Raw genomic sequence first — 17,029 nt, 5'->3', positions numbered from 1 at the left:
TGGGAGCATAGCTCTGAAGCTCTACCTGAGGATGAAACAGGCCAGGAGGGGAGAGGGCTGCTGCCGGGCCAGTGTCAGTGTGGCAGTGTCCTGGGGAAGGCATCGGGCAGGAGTTTGGCACCTGTGTCCCAGGGCAGAGCAAGGAGAATGTAGGACTAGGCAGAGCAAGGAGCATGCGGGACTGGGCCAAGCTGGCCACATGGTGACCATGTGGAGGAGAGGGTCAGGGCACTCTGCTCACTTTTTCGGAAGGTTTTGGCTGCTTGTGTGATTCTCCATAGGTTCCCAGGGTGCTGTGGTAGCTGGGGAGGGTACTAGAGGCAGCAGTGACAGGGGCTTGAGCTTGCCCTTTGAGGGAAAAATACTGGGTTGGAGGGCTCTGCCCACTTGCTAGAGTGTTCCAACTTGCTCAGCCAGGCCTCATGCCTCATCTCTGGTGAGGGGAGGGGTGTTGGGCCATGTCCCAGGAGGCAGCCCCGTAGCCTCTGGTGCTGGTTGAGGAGCCCGTTTCCCCCGGCTCATCATCGCTCTCCCTGGAAGAAGGCTTTGCTTGTGAGGGGGCTTCTGCGATGGGTTCCTAGCAGGGGTCTGCTTGGGAGAGATGACTTGGAAGAGGGTTTCTCACTGAGCCCTTGTAGCTCTTGGTCTCTCAGGGGCTCCTCACAGCCCCTGCGTGTGTCGGGAGGAGAACGGCTCCTGACATGCATGCCAATCTGTCTTACTGCTTGGACGTGAGGCCATCAGGCACCCTGCTCGTGCGGGCTCAACCCTGGCAGGGTGGTTAGGATGCAGCCTGTGCCTCGCAGCAAGCTGGGATCATGTTCTGCGAGTCCCTGGGGAGGAGGGGGAGAGATGCAGGTTTAAAGAGGAGCAATGTCTGGGACGTGACTTGGATTTCTTTACTCACTTCTCCATTTTTCTTCCCTGCGGTGCTGGGACACCCAGGATGCTCCCAGCCTACGTTTCCAGCCGAGAGGAGCCACGTGGCTTCGTGGTGTGGCTGTAGGGCAGCTTGTGCCAATCCCACAAGGAGACCCCGCAACCTGCTGGCTGGTGGTGCCTGAGATGCCCTGCTGAAGGACCACCCAGTCTCCTCCACATCTTCCCGCTGGAGGACAGAGTGGGTGGGTTCAGCTTTAGTGTATGTGTGTGTGTGTGTGTGTGAGTGTGTGTCCCTCCGGGGCTCCAGGCGGATTGCCAAGGTGAGGGAAGGAGGGGCAGCACAGCAAGAGCACGCTGGGGCTGGGAGAGGTACCTGCCGCCAGCGTGGGTTATTCTCCCACCTCAAGTTGTTGCTTTTTGGAGGAGTGGGCGGTGGGAATGCTGCTGCCCAGCCAGAGGGGTATCTCCCCAAGGGAGAGAGGGCTGTGCTCACTTGCATGATGCCATGGCACCCGTCCGTCCCAGTGGGAGAGGAGAGGAGATGAGAGGAGGGAGCGCTGCTGAGCCACGGGCCAGCGTGGTGGCTGCCGGCCACGGCCGGGAGGAAGCCAAGCTTCCCTTCTTGTCTGTGGCAGCTGCCCGGGCGGTGCTGAGCTGGGCGAGACGGGAGGAACTTAATGCAACTTCTCTGCAATGAGCTTCCCAGTTTGGCCGCAGTGGGGTTACCTGCTGCCGCATCTCCACGGTGCTCATCTTGCCCTGCAAGCACAGGACGGGTGTTTGAGGATTCATTTCTTGCTGTGGCAGAGTACAGACAGCCCCTCCACAGCACCTTGGGGACAGGAGAGGCCACAAGAGTCCTCCTGTCCCATGGCTTGGATGATAAACCAGTCTCTGAGCCTGCGGGACTGTGTGTCATCAGCCCAGACGTGTGTTCAGGTGGCTCTGTAACCAGAGGGCCTTCCTCTCACAGGGTTTTGTTCTAGTCTCCAGATCTGCTTGCTTCCTCCGTGGTGAGGAAGAGCTCAGCCTGTGTGCTGAGGACCACGATGGTACCTCAGAAACCAGGCGGCAGGTCACGGCGCTCCAGATGCACGATACCATGGGCAGGGAAACAGCTTCCCGGGAGCTGTGTGTTTTGCCAGGGATGCCATGAGATGGGGCTTCAGCCTGGAAGGGTGCTGTGGAGAGCCTGGGAGCCCGAGCCTGTCTTGTGGGCACCAGGTGTAACTGCTCGGGCTGTAGCAGGGCTGCCCTGCCCCGCTGTTTGCTCTTGCCCCGTCGCTGGACCTTCACTCAAGAAATCTGGCTCTTGGCCCTGAGCTCCCTCTGGCTTTCAGCCCAGCTTTCCTGTCCTTGCTGGCAGTGTCCTGCCCAAGGAGAGCGGTGACCAGAGGCATCTGGCTTCCCTAGGGCAGGAGTGTCCAGGTAGGCAGGGAGGGGAGCAACACGTGGTAGGTTCCAGCTCCAGCTGGGTCCCTGTGGCCGCAGACTGGCCCTGCTCTCCCAGGCACAGCAACCTGCCCTCGCAGCCCAGAAAGGCACCCGTGTGCTGGGCTGCACCCAGAGCAGGGTGGGCAGCAGGGTGAGGGGGGGATTCTCCCCCTCTGCTCCGCTCTGTGAGACCCCCCTGCAGTGCTGGGTTCAGCTCTGGGGCACCAACAGCAGAAGGACACGGACCTGCTCGAGCGGGGCCAGAGGAGGCCATGAAGGTGCTCGGGGGGCTGGAGCCCCCCCTGTGAGGTCAGGCTGGGAGAGTTGGGGGGTTCAGCTGGAGAAGAGAAGGCTCTGGGGAGACCTTAGAGCGGCCCCCCAGGGCTGAAAGGGGCTGCGGGAAAGGGGGGAGGGACTTGTCATCAGGGGTGTGGGGATAGGATTGAGAGGTAACAGTTTTAAACTGACAGAGGGGAGGTTTAGATTAGCTATGAGGAAGAAATTCTTCCCTGTGAGGGGGGTGAGGCCCTGGCACAGGCTGCCCAGAGAAGCTGTGGCTGCCCCCTCCCTGGAAGGGTTCAAGGCCAGGTTGGACGGGGCTTTGGGCAACCTGGGCTGGTGGAAGGTGGCCCTGCCCAAGGCAGGGGGGTGGAACTGGATGAGCTTTAAGGTCCCTTCCACCCCAGACCCCTGTGATTTGGGGTGGGGTGTCCCCCAGCTGCACCGTGCAGGTGTGCCTCCCTCTATCTAGAAAAAATATCCTAGAAAATAGTAACTTTGGGGGCTGCTCCTGCCCTTTGCGGGGCTCTGCCGCTGTCCCTGGGGGTCTCAGCCCTCTCCTCTCGCCACCCCACGCGGGGGCGATGCCGCCCTGAGCCGTTTCTCCGCCTCTCGGCATCTCCGGTGGGTGATCCCCGCCACCCCCCCCGGGGCTGCACCGCGGTCCCGTCCCCCGCTCTGCCTTCGCACATCTCCCGGGGGACCCGGGGCAGCACGACCCCCCCTCACCCCCCGCCTCCTGCTCTTTGTCTCCGCCGCGCCGCCCCCGTTCGCCTTCGCCTCCCCTTTGTTGGAGCGCTCGGGAGGGGCGAGCTCGCCCCCCCCTACACTTGCCAGGGCTCGACCCGCGGCTCCGAGGGGGCGGGCGTAGAGCCCCGGTGCTGGCAGGGAGAAGGGGGGGGGACACACACAAATACACGCTGACTCCCCCCACCCCCCCCTCGGGGGGGGGGCAGAGGAGCGGGCGGGGAAACTTCGGGGCGTGGGGCGGGCGCTCAGGCTCAGGTCTCCTTCCCTCCTTGCTCTGTTGTCTGATGCTGCGGGGCCCTTTTGCCACGCGTGGGGTGAACCTCGGGCGCTGGGATTAGGTGTCCGAGCTCCCTGCTGCACCCCCACGGCCCCCCCCCGCATCCCCAGCCCACCCGTGGCCGCCGCTCCCCTCGCTGTCACCCGTGTCTGTGCCGCCTCTCCATGCCGGGCTCGGCGGGGAGGTGGAAGCTCTCCGGGAAGGGCTGGAATGTCCCAGCGGCATGAGGAGGGCAACCGGCCTGTCCCGGCCATCACCGTGGCAGTGACGGTGCCCACGCCGGGCAGCTTCGCTCTCCGCTGGCGAGGTCTGCGAGGAGGCAGCTCGCCGAGGGGGCTAAACCGGGTTACAGCCCCTTTATCCTCAGCGGGGAGCTGCGAGGGGGCCGGAGAGCTGGCGCCCAGCTCGCTTGGGGAGAAGCGGCAGCGAGGGAGTGCTGCGCACCGGCTGCCCCGGAGGAGAGCGAAGCCGAGCGGCGATGGATGTGCGGCGGCTGTGAACGGAGCCTTGGCGTGGAACGGGGAACGCCTGCCCTCGCCCGGGCTGTGGGCTGACTGAGCAGCACCCTTGGGCTGCTCCCGGGGTTCAGCTGCGGGGATCTGACCCGGACGGTGAGAAGCTGGTGAGCGTGGAGAGTGCCAGCCCCGGAGGAGACGCGTGGACAACGGAGGAAGCCGGGAGCGGAGAGGCAGCCGCACGCCGCCGGGGCGGTGAGACAACCCCCCCACTCCCCTCCACTTCCATCCCTGCCGAGAGGATCTGGATGCTGCGAGCCTGAGAGGGGTGGTCCCATGCCGGTGCCCCTCACGCTGTCTCTGTCCCAGCCCTGCTCTCGGGAGCCAGCACCCGGCGGGGCTGCGGCAGCCCCCACCGTTCCCACGCTGGTAGCAGCTTGTCCCCGTCCCGGTGGGCTTGGCTGCAGAACTTGAGCTCTCAGCACTTTTTTTTTTTTTGCCTGGGGTTGTTTAGTTTCTTTTCTGCGGGCAGGTGTGGATTGACACCTTCTGAGCTGGAAGAGGGATTGCTGAGCACAGGACTGTGCATGTCCCTCCGGAGCAAGCTTGGACCCAACCCCTGGGCTGTCACCTCGGAGATGGCAGATGTGGGGACAAACTCTTGCTCCTGAGGGTGCCTGCGGCCCGTCCTTCCCTCCTGCGAGCGGAGGATGGGAACCACTGAGAAAACTTAGGTCTTGCGGCTGCCGAAGACGACCGGGTAGTAGGGGAAGAGGGATCCATGTGAGATTTGTGGCTACTTTGCCTTGGATGGGTCGGCGGCAGGTCGAGCTTTGGCCCGCAGCGTGACGGCCGGAGCATGACGGCTTGCCAGTACCCCATGGCGCCGGGGGCCTTGGAGCGGGACCGGCTGTACCAGCACAAGGTCTCCTTGGTGGTGCGGTATTTCATGATCCCGTGCAACATCTGCCTCATCCTCCTGGCCACCTCGACGTTGGGATTTGCTGTGCTGCTCTTCCTCAACAACTGTAGGTGTTCCTGGGCGTGTGGGAGGAGCAGGGGAGGGAGAGGCAGGGGTTAGGTCAGCCGGCGTGCCCGGGCAGCCCTTCCAACGCTGCCAGTCACCGGCTGGGCTTTGCCTTGTGCCTGGGTGCTCATCGCTTGCCTGCTGCTGTCTGGGGAGAAGGCGGGGAGGTGACAGCCCCGTTCCGCAGCTCTGCCCCACTTTTCCCGGAGATGATGTTGGCCCAGAACTGCGGAGCGGAGCTGCGAAGGCGGGTGTGCGTGGGCCAGCCCCAGCTCCCCACCGTGCATGGTGCGCTCGTGCTGTCAGCTGTTCCAGCACTCTGCGTGTCCCGTGTCCCTCTCCCACCCCCCCTTCCCCTGAAATACGGTGTCTCCTGATCTGCTGCTTGAGGTCGGAGTGGAGGTGATGCTCCTTGGTGGGGGGGAATGTAGTTGGCCCCCTTGCACGGCAGGGATCTCAGCAGGGCTGCGTGGGAGGTGAAGGGCAAAAGGTGGGCTCCTGCGAGCCCTGCCCTGGCCAGGGGTTTCTGCTGCTCCCGTGTTACCAGCAAACTACTGAACCTCGTGGCCTTGTCGCTGTATGCGATGGGTGGGACATGCGTCTCCTCGACTGCTCCAGGATCCCCGTGCTCTATACACTCTCTTACTCTGAAGAATCAGCAGAGGGTTGGGGCAAGACGGAGGATTTCTCCTGAGGTTGGGCTGTTGAGCTGATCCCAGGTGTGGCTGAGATTGCACACTTGGGTGTGGGTACATCCACATATTGCTCTAGGCGCTGGGCTCTGTCGCTTTATCCCTGCACAGGTTCTCACCCTCCCAAGGCCTGGCTTTCTCTAGGCGCAGCCTGTGGAGGAAGACTATCATGCAAGCGCTGTCTTTGACCTCCTTGATGCTGGGAAGTGCCAAACACCTGCTGTGAGAAAAACCTTTAGAGGACAGGCAAATCTTCCAGCCTAGGGGATGCAGTGCTTCCCTTAGTGTGTGTGTGTGTGCGGTTAGAAAAAAAGCTGTGTAAAACTAGAACACACGAATGCTTTTGGAAAGCACTGGTGGGAGCAGGCGATGGTGGGGAAAGAGCCTGGCCCGTGAGGAGTGGTGTGCCCTCTGCCACAGCTTGGCTTTGCTGCCCCGGGCACATCACTTAACAGGGAGCAAAGCCAAGTTTGATGCTGGCTTTGGGGTGTTTCCCACTCAGGATGGCAGGTCTGTGGGGCCAGCTGCCTGAGTGGAACTGTCCTCATGCTAAATCAGGGGTTACCCAGATGGAGACGGCTGGCTGGTGACAAAGCTGTGCCACCTTGTTCTGGGACCTGCCCCACGGTCCCCCTTCCTCCCCCCTTTGCCTTCTGCCCTTAGAGGCTGCTGTTCCCCACCGCTGTCCTGCTCCACCCAAATGACTCGGTGGGTCGGTGCCCAGGTGGGTGCGTGTGTGAGAGGCGATGCGCAGCGCGATTTGCATCGCAGCCCTGGTGAAATGGCACCGACGGGCTGAGGCAAGCCCCGGCCCTGCCAGGCAGAGGAGGGCTGCTGCCAGATCCCAAGCCAGAGATGCTCCATCGATACAAGTGGGAGACCTGGGGCTCCTGGCTCCTGTTCCTGCTGCTCCCTTCTTGCTGCGGGACCTCCCGGGTGTTCCCTGGGAGTCGGTGCCTGCTTGGGCAGGGCCTCTGTGCTGAAGGAATGAAATGTTGGCCCAAAAGCTGCTGGGGACCTGGGGACAGAGGTCTGGGGGGGGAAGAGGAGAGAGTGTGCAAAAGGGAACTGCTGATAGCCCCGTGTTTTTTGTTTCTTTGCAGACAAGCCCAATAGTTATTTCACTCAGACGCCGCCAACGCCGCGAGATGGTAAGTACACCGTTGCTTGCGGGAGCTCGGTTCCTGTGTTGAGGATGCACTTGAGAGCAAATTGCTTGAGCCTCTCGTGCTTCCTGCAGCTGGCGGTGGAGCAGTGCATCCTGACCCAGTGATCTATTTTGCAGCTGACTGGCTGCTCTCCGTGCCCAGAGTGGTACCGCAGCTTACTGGTGCCCCCGGGATGCAGGAGCATGGCCCTCCAGGGTGAGGAGGGAGGGCAGAACTTTGCTCCCGGGGAGGCACAGCAGCCCTTTTTCTGCAACGGGTTTCCTGTGCGGCTGTGGTGGAATGGGAGAAGGACTGGAAACGGAGTTTGTGTGCTCTAGCAGTTTGCAGAGCTTTACTGGTTTATTTGTTGAAGCTGTGGAAGGGACGGGACTGGAAAAAGGGGCCTTATCCTTAAAAGCAGCAGTGTTGAATCCAGTGGCTACTCTGTGTTTGTCCCCTAAGGGTCTGCCTGGTTGTTGGGAAGCAGAAGGAGGTGTAGAAAAACTTGGTGCTCTGCAAGCACAGAGGGGGGGGGAAAAAAAAAAAAGGCAAGCACATGGCACATGTGCCCATAGTATGTGACAGAGTTGCAGGTGAGAGAAAGACCAGGAGAAGGTGATGGGCTGTTAGCGTGAGGAAACAGCCAGAGTGTTCTGCCTCCCTTGGTCCCGCTGTTTTTTGTGGTACAGCATCAGAGCAACCACGGTGAGGACAGTGAGGGAGGTGACTAGTTTCAGCTTGTAGGGCCTGGAGCCTGAGGCTGCATCTCGCTGGGTGACGTCCTCCCTGTCCCCCCAACCCTGCACTGCGAGCGGGGAGGGACGCCTGGTCAGGGCAGCGATGGGGACATGGTGTCTCCCTGGGACTTGCTGCCTTAGCAGGTCTTGGGCTTGCTGGGAAAGGGCTGGAGTGGGTTCTGGTGGCTCATGGCAGAAGGTTAGAGGGACACAAAGCAGGTAGGAATCTCCAGCGCAAGTACGTGGGATGTGGACTGAGCAGCTCAGGGAGGTGATTTCTGAGGGTAGCAGAGGTTGCTGAGATGCTGTTGGCTGTTTATTAAATTGGTGCTTCTGCTGTGCAGCCAAAGTTGAATCATCCCAGCCCATCCAGTCTTGGATCAGTCAGTTACTAACGCTGTATAAAAAAAATCAGTTGGTCTTGTGCTCCAGCTGGCAAAGGTTTCAGCTTTGTCAGCATCAAGAGCAAAATGTGGGAGCTGGTGTTCAGCTGGACATCAGGTATCTCCACTGCCCTGGCCAGAAGGGGTTCTGGGGACTGTAACACAGCCCTCCTTCCTTCACCATATTTGCTGAGCTCCCACAGTTTTCTGCTTCTGGGCTCCCCTAACAATTCCCTCCCCACCTCCAGATTTTCACCTTGCCAGTCATGAGGCAGTATGGTGCTCTCCTCGTCCTCCTCCAGAGTTATTGGTCCTTCCTTGGCAGAGCAGGTGGGACCACACCTGGGTTTCCTATGGGCTTGCATTTTCCCTGGACCGATGGCACTCACCTATGGATTGTCTCTCACCTATGGATTCCCTGGTGTCTGACAAGCAGGGTACTCACCAGCACCTCGTACCTTTTCTCTGGGTTTCCTAAAGCCTTTTGGTTTCACAGACCTGTAGGAACTTTGGTTTTTGAGGCCATGCTGTTATCAGTTAATGGCTTTAAAAGCTGTTGGATGCAGGCAGGCAAAGCATATGCTCAGATAATGTCATCATAGGAGCTTTATTTTCTCTGAAAATCAGGCTTAAAATGCCCTGCTTTCTGCTGGCAGGCTGTTCAGTCACCTTCCCCAGCCTCCCTAGTTTCACATGCACAGATAAGAACCCAGCAGAAAACAGCAGCCAATTAATAACACGTTTGTTTCTTTCTTTCTTTCCTTCTCTGATGGGGGTGGGGAGGGAGGCGGGGGAGAAACGGATGCTAGATAAAATGTGATTAATCTATAATTGGACCAGAGAAGACATCTAAAGCAAAAATAAAAACGAACGTAGGTGTAACTCCTAGCTTAGGGCTCCAAAATATTAGCAGCCCAGCCCATCCAGATGACATACTCCAAAAGATCTCTGGTCCCCACAGGAGATGGAAAACTACCACCCTTGGTGGGTTGCCAAATGAGGCGCCTCCTTTTTTTAAGTCTAACACGGTGCAAATGCCTCGAGTTGTCTTTGGGAAGTGGTTCTGGGCAGAGGGGAGCAGGGGGCATGGGGGAGAGGTTCCCCCTGGGGGTGAAGGGGCTGGTCCCCGCTGCAGTGCCGGCAGGGGACTGGCAGTGTTCATCGCCTGGGCTGGCTTGGAGACGGGGCTCTCGTCCTGCGTTTAGTCCCCTGGCTTAATTGTCCTTGTAAACTGCTGGGATTTGGCTGAGGTTTGAGCTAGGTTCTTCTTTCTGGCCTAGGCTTGCTCTCAGGGTGGCTTTGGTGGGACAAGGTGTTGGGCTGGTGAGGACTATGCCCGGCTGCCCGACCGACAGACCTGTTTGGGAAGGGCTGGGTGGGGAGCCACCGAGCCCTCCTCCCTTCCCCAAGCAGCCTCATCTCAGAGGGACAGGCAGGGGAGGCTCCTTCCCCGTTTTCCTTTCCCCAGGTGGTACCCGGTGGGGTGACAAAGGCAGCAGGTGAGGATTCAGTGGGTCTCAGCAGCACTCTCTGGGGTGGGGTCTATGTCCCAGCACGAGGCTGTGACAGCGCCAGCATCGAGCGCAGCAGGACCCCTCGATTGCTTCTTCTCCAGCTGGGCTCCTTGAGGATTGTCACCTCTTCGGGCCCAGATCCTCATCTCCTACAAGTCTGCACGGCTCTGGTGAGCGGTGGGTTGCCACCAGCTGGCAGCCTGCACCACGAGCCAGCAGATCTCTGCCCACCGGTACCAGCTGAGGATCCGCAGCTTGGTGTTTCTGTCTGGAAACCCTGCGACTGGCAGGTTTGTTGTGGTCCTTTCCCCTTCCAAACAGAGCTAGACAGAAATTGTCATCTGCCCCGATAATGTCAGACCTCAGTTTTGGTCTGAAGAAAGTGGCTTCCTGCAGCTTGGGCATCTTTTCTGCAAAGACCTGTCCTGTGTACACGAAAGGTGCTGCAGCCACGGCCGCTCCCCCGGCGCTTCAGCGATGCTGGAGGTGGAAGGCTTTGCCAGCTCGCAGGGAGGTGTCTCTAATGTCTCTAATTAGCACTCGTGTGCTATTTATCTCCTCCTTTTCCTCCAATACCAATTTCTACCCTAGAAAACTCTTCAGCCACACATTGATTTATAGAGTGGTCTCTGCTTCATTTTGAAACAAGGCCATTAATGCTGTTAACTCACTGCTTTCTCCCAAATCTCCCATGCTGCTGGCATCCCCCCAGCTGGGCGGGGGATTGTTAGGCTCTCTTAGAGTCTTAAGGCCTGGCTGACTTAAAACGTGGTGCTCGGTGAGGGCTGGTGCCTTTGCCCCAGCTGAGGGACTGGCCTGTGGCATCCAAGCTTGGCTAATTCTTCTCCTTTCTTATTAGGGGTAGGCAGGAGCTGGGGAGTGTCTGGGGCGGGGGGCTGGAGAGGGGGTGGATATTGGCTCAGCTGCGGCCCCCCAGGGCAGGAGGGCTTTGGAGGGGGGGTTGGCAGGTGCAGTGCAGGGGGCAGGCAGGGTGGGCTGTGCCTGCATCCCCTGGGGTGAAAGAAACGGTGGGGGAGGATTTGAAGGATACCTTCCCCCCCTTCCTCTCATCTGTGATGAGAGGTTTGATTTCTGTTTGTTTGCAGCATCCCTTGGTGGAGTTGCGTGCGGGAGGCAAGATTGCTTTTGTTGTTTGCTCTGCGGAGGGCAGGAAGAACAATAAGCCCTCTCTCTTGGAGCCGTGAAGCCGGGCTGGCGAGGGCTGGGCTGGCTGCTCGGGTGGATCAATAGGGTGAGGCACCAGGCTCTGGGGTCAGCTCCCTGTCACCCCTCTCTTCCTGCCACCCTCCTCCCCAGGAAGCTCTCTCGGTGCAACACAGGCTCGGGCAGCCTGTTTGGCCCCTTTTGCTCTTCGCTCTGGCAGGTTTGGGTTTCTGACTGGCCCCAGCAGCTTTTTCCTCATCTCAGAGCTACATCCTGCTCCAGCCTCACATGGGGAGAGTCACAACAGCTCGCCAGGGTGGTGGCAGCCAGCCCTTTGGCTGGCATCCGTGCCCCTTTGCAGGTGTGTTCATGGCACCAACCAGCTGTGGGTCCTGGCTCTGCTGGGTTTGGAAATATCTGAGAGGGCTGGACACCCATTTCCTTTTGGCGAGTGTGGATAGAGTGATGCTGGCCCAACTCGTCACACCAGGCCGAGGGTGCAGCACTAAGCACTTATTTGTGGATGCATAAAAGCAGCGGGTGACGCATGAGATGAGGACATCTGAGAAATTAAATATTGGAAAAATGCTTTCTTGTGCCTGGCAGCCCATAAATATAGGGTTTGCAGAACTGGTCCAGGCATGGGGTTAGACAGAGAAAACGCTGGTGCCACTGGCTTTTCTAGTCTGCGTAGGAAATCGGTTAGTGGATTAACCCTACAATGCTCTCAGTCCTGGGTGTTGTCTTCCGCCTGGCTGCTGGGTGCCCTCTCTTCAGCACCCTGTTATGGCTTTGCCTCGCCAGGTCCAGCTCCCGTTGCCCTCCAGCCACTCCCAGTTAGCCGTGAGGAGATGGCCACCAGCAGCGCTGTGGGGACTGGTTCCCTGTGTCCTTGCTGGTGCCCATCTGCCTTCAAGGGGGGGTGAACAGTGCTGTGTGTTATGGAGCATCTGCTCTGTGCCGGGGGGTGTTAGGAAATACTCCCCACTTGTAGATGACTCGAGTTTGGACAGACTGGGTGTTACTTTGGCTGTGCGGAGGCAGCGGGAGAGCCTGGGGGGTGTGTGTTTTGCCACCTGACAAAGGGGACTTTTCTGCTAGGGACAGCCAAGCAGTGTTGGAAGTGGCGTTTCACCACCTCTCTGCTCTCTTGCAGCCCTATGTCTGTGTATGTTGGCAGCTGAGGTGATGTCTGGACATATGGGGAGAGTCTTTACCTGCCTGCGCAGGGCTGGGGGGCTCCAGCACAGAGCACTGGCTGTGCCTGAGCAGCAGCCATGTACCAGAGGTCCTGGTCTTGCTCCTCCTGTTTGACACTTCATCAGGAAAAGACGCTCCTTCCTTTTATTGATCGTTTTTAACTAATATCCCATAATCCTGATGATCAGCTGCTCCTGGCTGGTAACCTATTGGCACGGGTGTAGTGAGGTGGAAATAATTGCCTTGGGCTTAGAAGTCACGTCAGGCATTCACCCCCCCTCGCCAGCTCTGCCCAGGTCTGTGTGCTGCCTGCACCCCCAAAGTTAAACCTGACAGCCCCCCGGGGAGAAGGCCGGGGCTGGCCCACACCTCGGTGTGCTGGCCGTAACCTCCTCCTGCTGCCAAATTCCCCCTGAGCCCTTCCTTCTCCAGTCCCTGTCAGAGAGAATACTGGGAGGCAGCCTTGGAATTTGAGTTTCTCAGAGGAGCCTGCTGGCTCTCAGGGCAGCTCTGCGCCTGCTCAGGGGGACAGGGGAGGGGACACTTGGCTGCCCTGGGAAGAGAGCCATGAAAATATAACTTAAAATAAAACACAAGCTCTTCAATTTTGTTCCTTTTGTGCATGGCAGTGTTGGAACACCCTGCTGGCTTTGGCTGCTAATCCCAGCCTTATTTCTCTTTTGACACAAGCCAATATAAGACTTGGATGCCACAAAATGAATTCACAGCGCAGGCTTCATGGTGGGGCTGATCTCAGTTAGTAGAACGGGAAGGTGCTGCAGACCCGTCTTTTTTTCTGTCTGCCCACAGATGCATCTTGCAGCCCCCGGTCTTTTCTGACCACCCCACGCTCTCTTCCTTTCCCAGCCGTGCTTTTCCCAGCCCCAGCCCCCTCCCACATGTGCGGTTTGATGTGGTAGGAGCTGACTTGCAGGAGCGGGGAGATCCGCTCCGGCAGTAAATCCATCTTGCCATGGCCTCGGGCTGCGGCGTCCACCCGTGTCAGCTCCCCTCCTGACAAACACGGGGCTGATGTTAAGCCTCGCTGGTGCTTCTTCCAGGCCCACCGTGGCTGCTGGGCTGACGTGACCTCTCCTTTCTGTGCCGAGAAGCGGAGCAGGCGTGTGTTTGGGGCATGGGCTGCCGTGGCGGCTCAGCGGAGATGCTCTCCTGCTTGATCGTGCTGACAGCATTCCCCTCGCAAGCCCCCGTACACTGAGGAACGACTCCTTTGCCGAGGCCACGTGAGGAGAAGCACGGTGAGGAGCAGGGAGAGGTTTTCACCCCCCACCCAAACACCTCGCACCCCGCAGACGGGCAGAGCCCAGCCCAGTGTTGAGAGGTGACGGTGTTTCTGCACCTCTGGGGCCGTGTCGGGTGGCTGAGCTAGGATGGACCTGGCGCATCAGAGTGTGGCAGGAAGTCTTGTTACACATCACGGAACAGAAGAAAAAAAAAAATCACTCTCTGCACAAGGTGAAATTTTCCTACCAGGCTTCTCAGCAGCTGCTCACTTTTAATTACATAGTGCCTACTCCTCTAAGACTTTGCTGCAGCACAGACTGAAACGCTGACCTCCTGCACTGCCGTCACCGTGCTTGTACCCACCCCTTCGGGTGAGGGGGTGACCCGGGGTGCTCTTCTGTTCACCCCGCGATCCTGGGAAATTCATGCTTCCAACATGAAGCTGTCCGTCCTGGCTGGCCTAGGTGTTACAGCATTTGCTTCCCCTTTTTCTTGCTTGTATTTGCACCCTACAGCAGCGAGCTCGGGAGGCAGGACTGGGGTCTGCTTGTGGAGATTTATCCCCAAGCCCCCGTCCCCCAGCCCTGCCTGCCTTTCTCACCCACTGCCGCAGTGACAGCCAACATTTCCCTGCCTGAGTTTTGCACCCTGAGCCCCGCAGCGAAGTGTACTTCAGCCGAACCAGCTCAGACTGCTTCAGGGTTGCTCTGGAGAGAGGAGAGATGCTAAACATAGTTCTTCAAAAGCTGAACGGTAGATAAGGTAGCAGCAGTTATTAGACACCACTTTTGATCTCTTGAGAGCATTTTCTTCTCCATTTACAGTGAAGTTTGAGCTTTCTCTTGGGGATCAATTTATGCACTTTCATGTTACGTGGCTTAAGCGTTAGAGGAGGAGTAGATGGTGCGAAGGTGTTCCTGTTTTTCCCTGTATCAGGCTCTTGCTCAGGTTGCGGATCCCCAAGCTTGCCTCGCTGTCCCCACATCTCTGCCTCACGTCTCCCAGGACTATCCTTCTGGCATTTCATCCTGGAGCGTTGTGACAAAGAAATAACATTTGTGTTGCTTTGTCTTCTCTTCCCCTCGGCTGTGTCAGGCTGAAGTCAGTGTGTGATACCTTCCAGAGGGAGTTAGTGCAATCCTACCAGCTCCTGAGTTAGCCCCACTGTAAATATTGCCTGGCACTGTGCTGCGGTGGAGGATTTCTTGCCAGGTGAACACTGGAATGAATTCCAAGGCTGAACATCTCCTCTCCTGGATGGGGCAGCCCCAGGACGGCCCAGGGGGGCTGGTGTGCAGTGGGAGGCCAGGCTCAGCCCAGACCCTGCGGCTCAGAGATGGGATCGCTACGTTTAACACTTTGTATGAAGTGCAGAGGGAGAGTGAAGGACTGCAGGAGGCCTGAAGCTGGCTGAGACCCCCAGGGTGTGAGCAAGCTCCTTGCTCAAGCATGAGTAGACCTTGCCCAGGGTGCCCGGTGGCCTGGGAAAGGCTGGCAAAGGTGTTGGCTTTGCCAACCGTGCAGCCAAGTGCTGGCTTTGGATCTGCTGTGTCTGGGAGGAGCCGCTTCCCCTCGGGTGTCCGGAGCCTGCTGCCACCCTCCTTTTCCCTCACTGAGTGCTCTAATCTCCCCGATTTGTAAACACCGTGGCCTCTGCAGGCAGGTGGGAGCAGGTTAAAACAATCCAAGTTGGTTTGTTTTTTTTTTTTCCTTGCCCTTGCCCCCCTCCCTCGTGTGGGCTGTGTGTGGCTGCCATCCCATCTGGGTGCACCCTTTGTGTGTGCTGAGCTTTGGGGGATTTGTTGCGGCGTGGCTCCTCGGGGCAGATTCCAGCTCTTGGCTGGGGCTGGGGGGGGGCGGATCTCTGTGCCCTGGGGTGTGTGGGCAGGGCAGTGGGGGCTGGCTACAGAAGCTGGCTTCTCCCTCGCATCCCAAACTGCTCCTGTCTCTGATGGAAGCTGATGAATTCTTCCAGTGATTAGGAGCCGTGACAGTCTGCTCAGAGCCGCTCTTGCAGGGGGCTTGTGACAGATTAATGAGAGAGTCTTTTAAGATGATGTTTGATTTGCAAGAGTGACTTTGATGTTTTAGACCCCAGAACACAATGCTTTCAACTCCTCCCTGCTCCACGCTGCCCTGCCCGCCTCCAGCACCGCCTTCACCTTGCTCACTACCATCTCTCTGCCTCCAGCACATGATTTTGCTTTTAGATCTTCCAACTGATCAACTTTTTACCTTGCTTCCCACCTCTCCTGACCCCCAATTACAGGCTGTGTAGTCAGCTTTCCTCCCGCTCCTCCTTTGTGCTGCCCACATCGCCGGTGTCACCCCTGCCAGGGGACAGGCTGCAGCGCTGACTGCTCTGCTGCTCACAGGTTACATTTCAGTTGTGGTGGCTTTTAAAAGTGAAGAGTTTTTTCCATCAGTTGGGCTGTGAAAGGTAGTGGCTGGTGATGATCACGTTCCTGGGCTTCCCCTTGCTGTCTCCCTGTGTGATGCAAGAGTGTGTTTGGGGGTGCTGAACACTGTGCTCTCAGGAGAGGAGATCTGGTTTCCCAGAGATCTCTGTCGTGGGTAGAGCTGTGCAAGGAAGATCTGTGGAAAGCTGAGAGCGTCACGGAGGCTCCCAAACTGGATGGTGTATGCCTGCTGTTCTCACAGCTTCTTAAGGACCTTCCGTCCTGAGGACATGTCGGCTTGAAAACTTTTAAGTGGTTTGGGGACTTGTTCTAGAGAGGTTCTTGTGGCCTTGGGGACCACAGGTTTGCAGCTGCAGTGTTGCTCGGCTCCATGGCTAAACTGGAAATAAAGATGAACACAGTTGTGGTGTGTGAGGACGGGGACGGGGGGGCAGGGACAGGGCACAAACTGGGTGAAGATGCACAAAACCAGGGCTCGAGGACTCAGGGCTAGTGAGCCCCTGATGCTGCTCTGGCTGTGCCAGGGTCGGGGATCTAAGCAAAAGCATCTTGTGTTAAACAGTGCGGTGTTAATGACACAATCTAATGGCTCTGCGTTTCTTTCCTGGGAGAGCCGGTGCTGATCTCGGCGTGGTCTGGGGGGTGCCAAGCCGTGTTTAACCAGGGCTGTGGCGTGCGTGGCCACCCCGGCTCTGCTGCCGGTGCCTGCGTGTGGCTCTCCCAGGCGGCTCCTTCTCCCTCACCCAGCGAGCCCTGGCTGATGCAATTAATATTGATGGCAGGGAGGGTGGGCCCGGGAAGAGGAGTAAATGTGCACAGGCGAGAGTCTGGGCTGGAGCGCCAGCCTAACCGGTCTCCATGGCAACGGGCACCTCGCGCTCATGCAGAATTAATGCCGGCCTTCGCTGTCCTGACACACGCACACGGCTCCGTCCCCGGGGCCTCACGTTTCCCTCTGCCCTTTAGGCACAAGTGAGCCCCAAAAGCAGCTCTGCCCTCCTCTTTGCTGGCACCAGCATACAGGGTGGCAGCAGGGCAGGCTTGCTTAGGCTGGTGTGGTGGGGCCTTGCCCCTTCTCCAGGAGGAAGGCTCAGCCTCAGTCCCTGGGGTTTATTGTTATTATTAGATGTGTTTGCCTGCTGCTGCCTCACTTCTGCTTCTTGTCTTCTGGCTGAGGAACCGTGCAGCCTCTTCAACTGGTCCACTGGGCTCCAAGGATGCTTGTCCAGTGTTTTCAGTGGCTTGTGGCCTTCTTTGTGATGGTGGCTTTGACTCTCTAACGTACATATTTCACAGCAGCTGCTCTGAGGCAGGATTCAGGACAGGACGAGTCACTAGTGTGGCCCAGTAGCGACCTCCCCACCCTTGGGGACTAAGTGGGGGGTGGCGGTAGGTGGGACGCAGAGGGGCATGTCAGCTCAG

General features: G+C 58.5%; 1 protein-coding gene across 4 annotated transcripts in view; it reads left to right on the top strand.

Moving 5' to 3' along the window:
• AGRN (agrin) overlaps positions 1 to 17,029 on the top strand; it is a 124,549-nt gene that overhangs the window by 53,759 nt on the left and 53,761 nt on the right. For 3 of the 4 annotated variants that reach the window (XM_074924756.1, XM_074924754.1, XM_074924753.1), the window contains one exon: positions 6,900 to 6,947. In XM_074924756.1, coding sequence (XP_074780857.1) covers positions 6,900 to 6,947 — 48 coding nt within the window. Of the gene's footprint in view, positions 1 to 4,905; positions 5,106 to 6,899; positions 6,948 to 17,029 lie in introns of those variants that run through there. The other variant, XM_074924755.1, reaches the window with a different exon arrangement.

This window comes from Athene noctua, chromosome 22 (assembly GCF_965140245.1).
Source record: "Athene noctua chromosome 22, bAthNoc1.hap1.1, whole genome shotgun sequence".
In the NCBI taxonomy this organism is placed as follows: Eukaryota; Metazoa; Chordata; class Aves; order Strigiformes; family Strigidae; genus Athene; species Athene noctua.
Note: the sequence above shows the minus strand (reverse complement) of the source record. Positions and strands in the feature narration are given on the sequence as shown.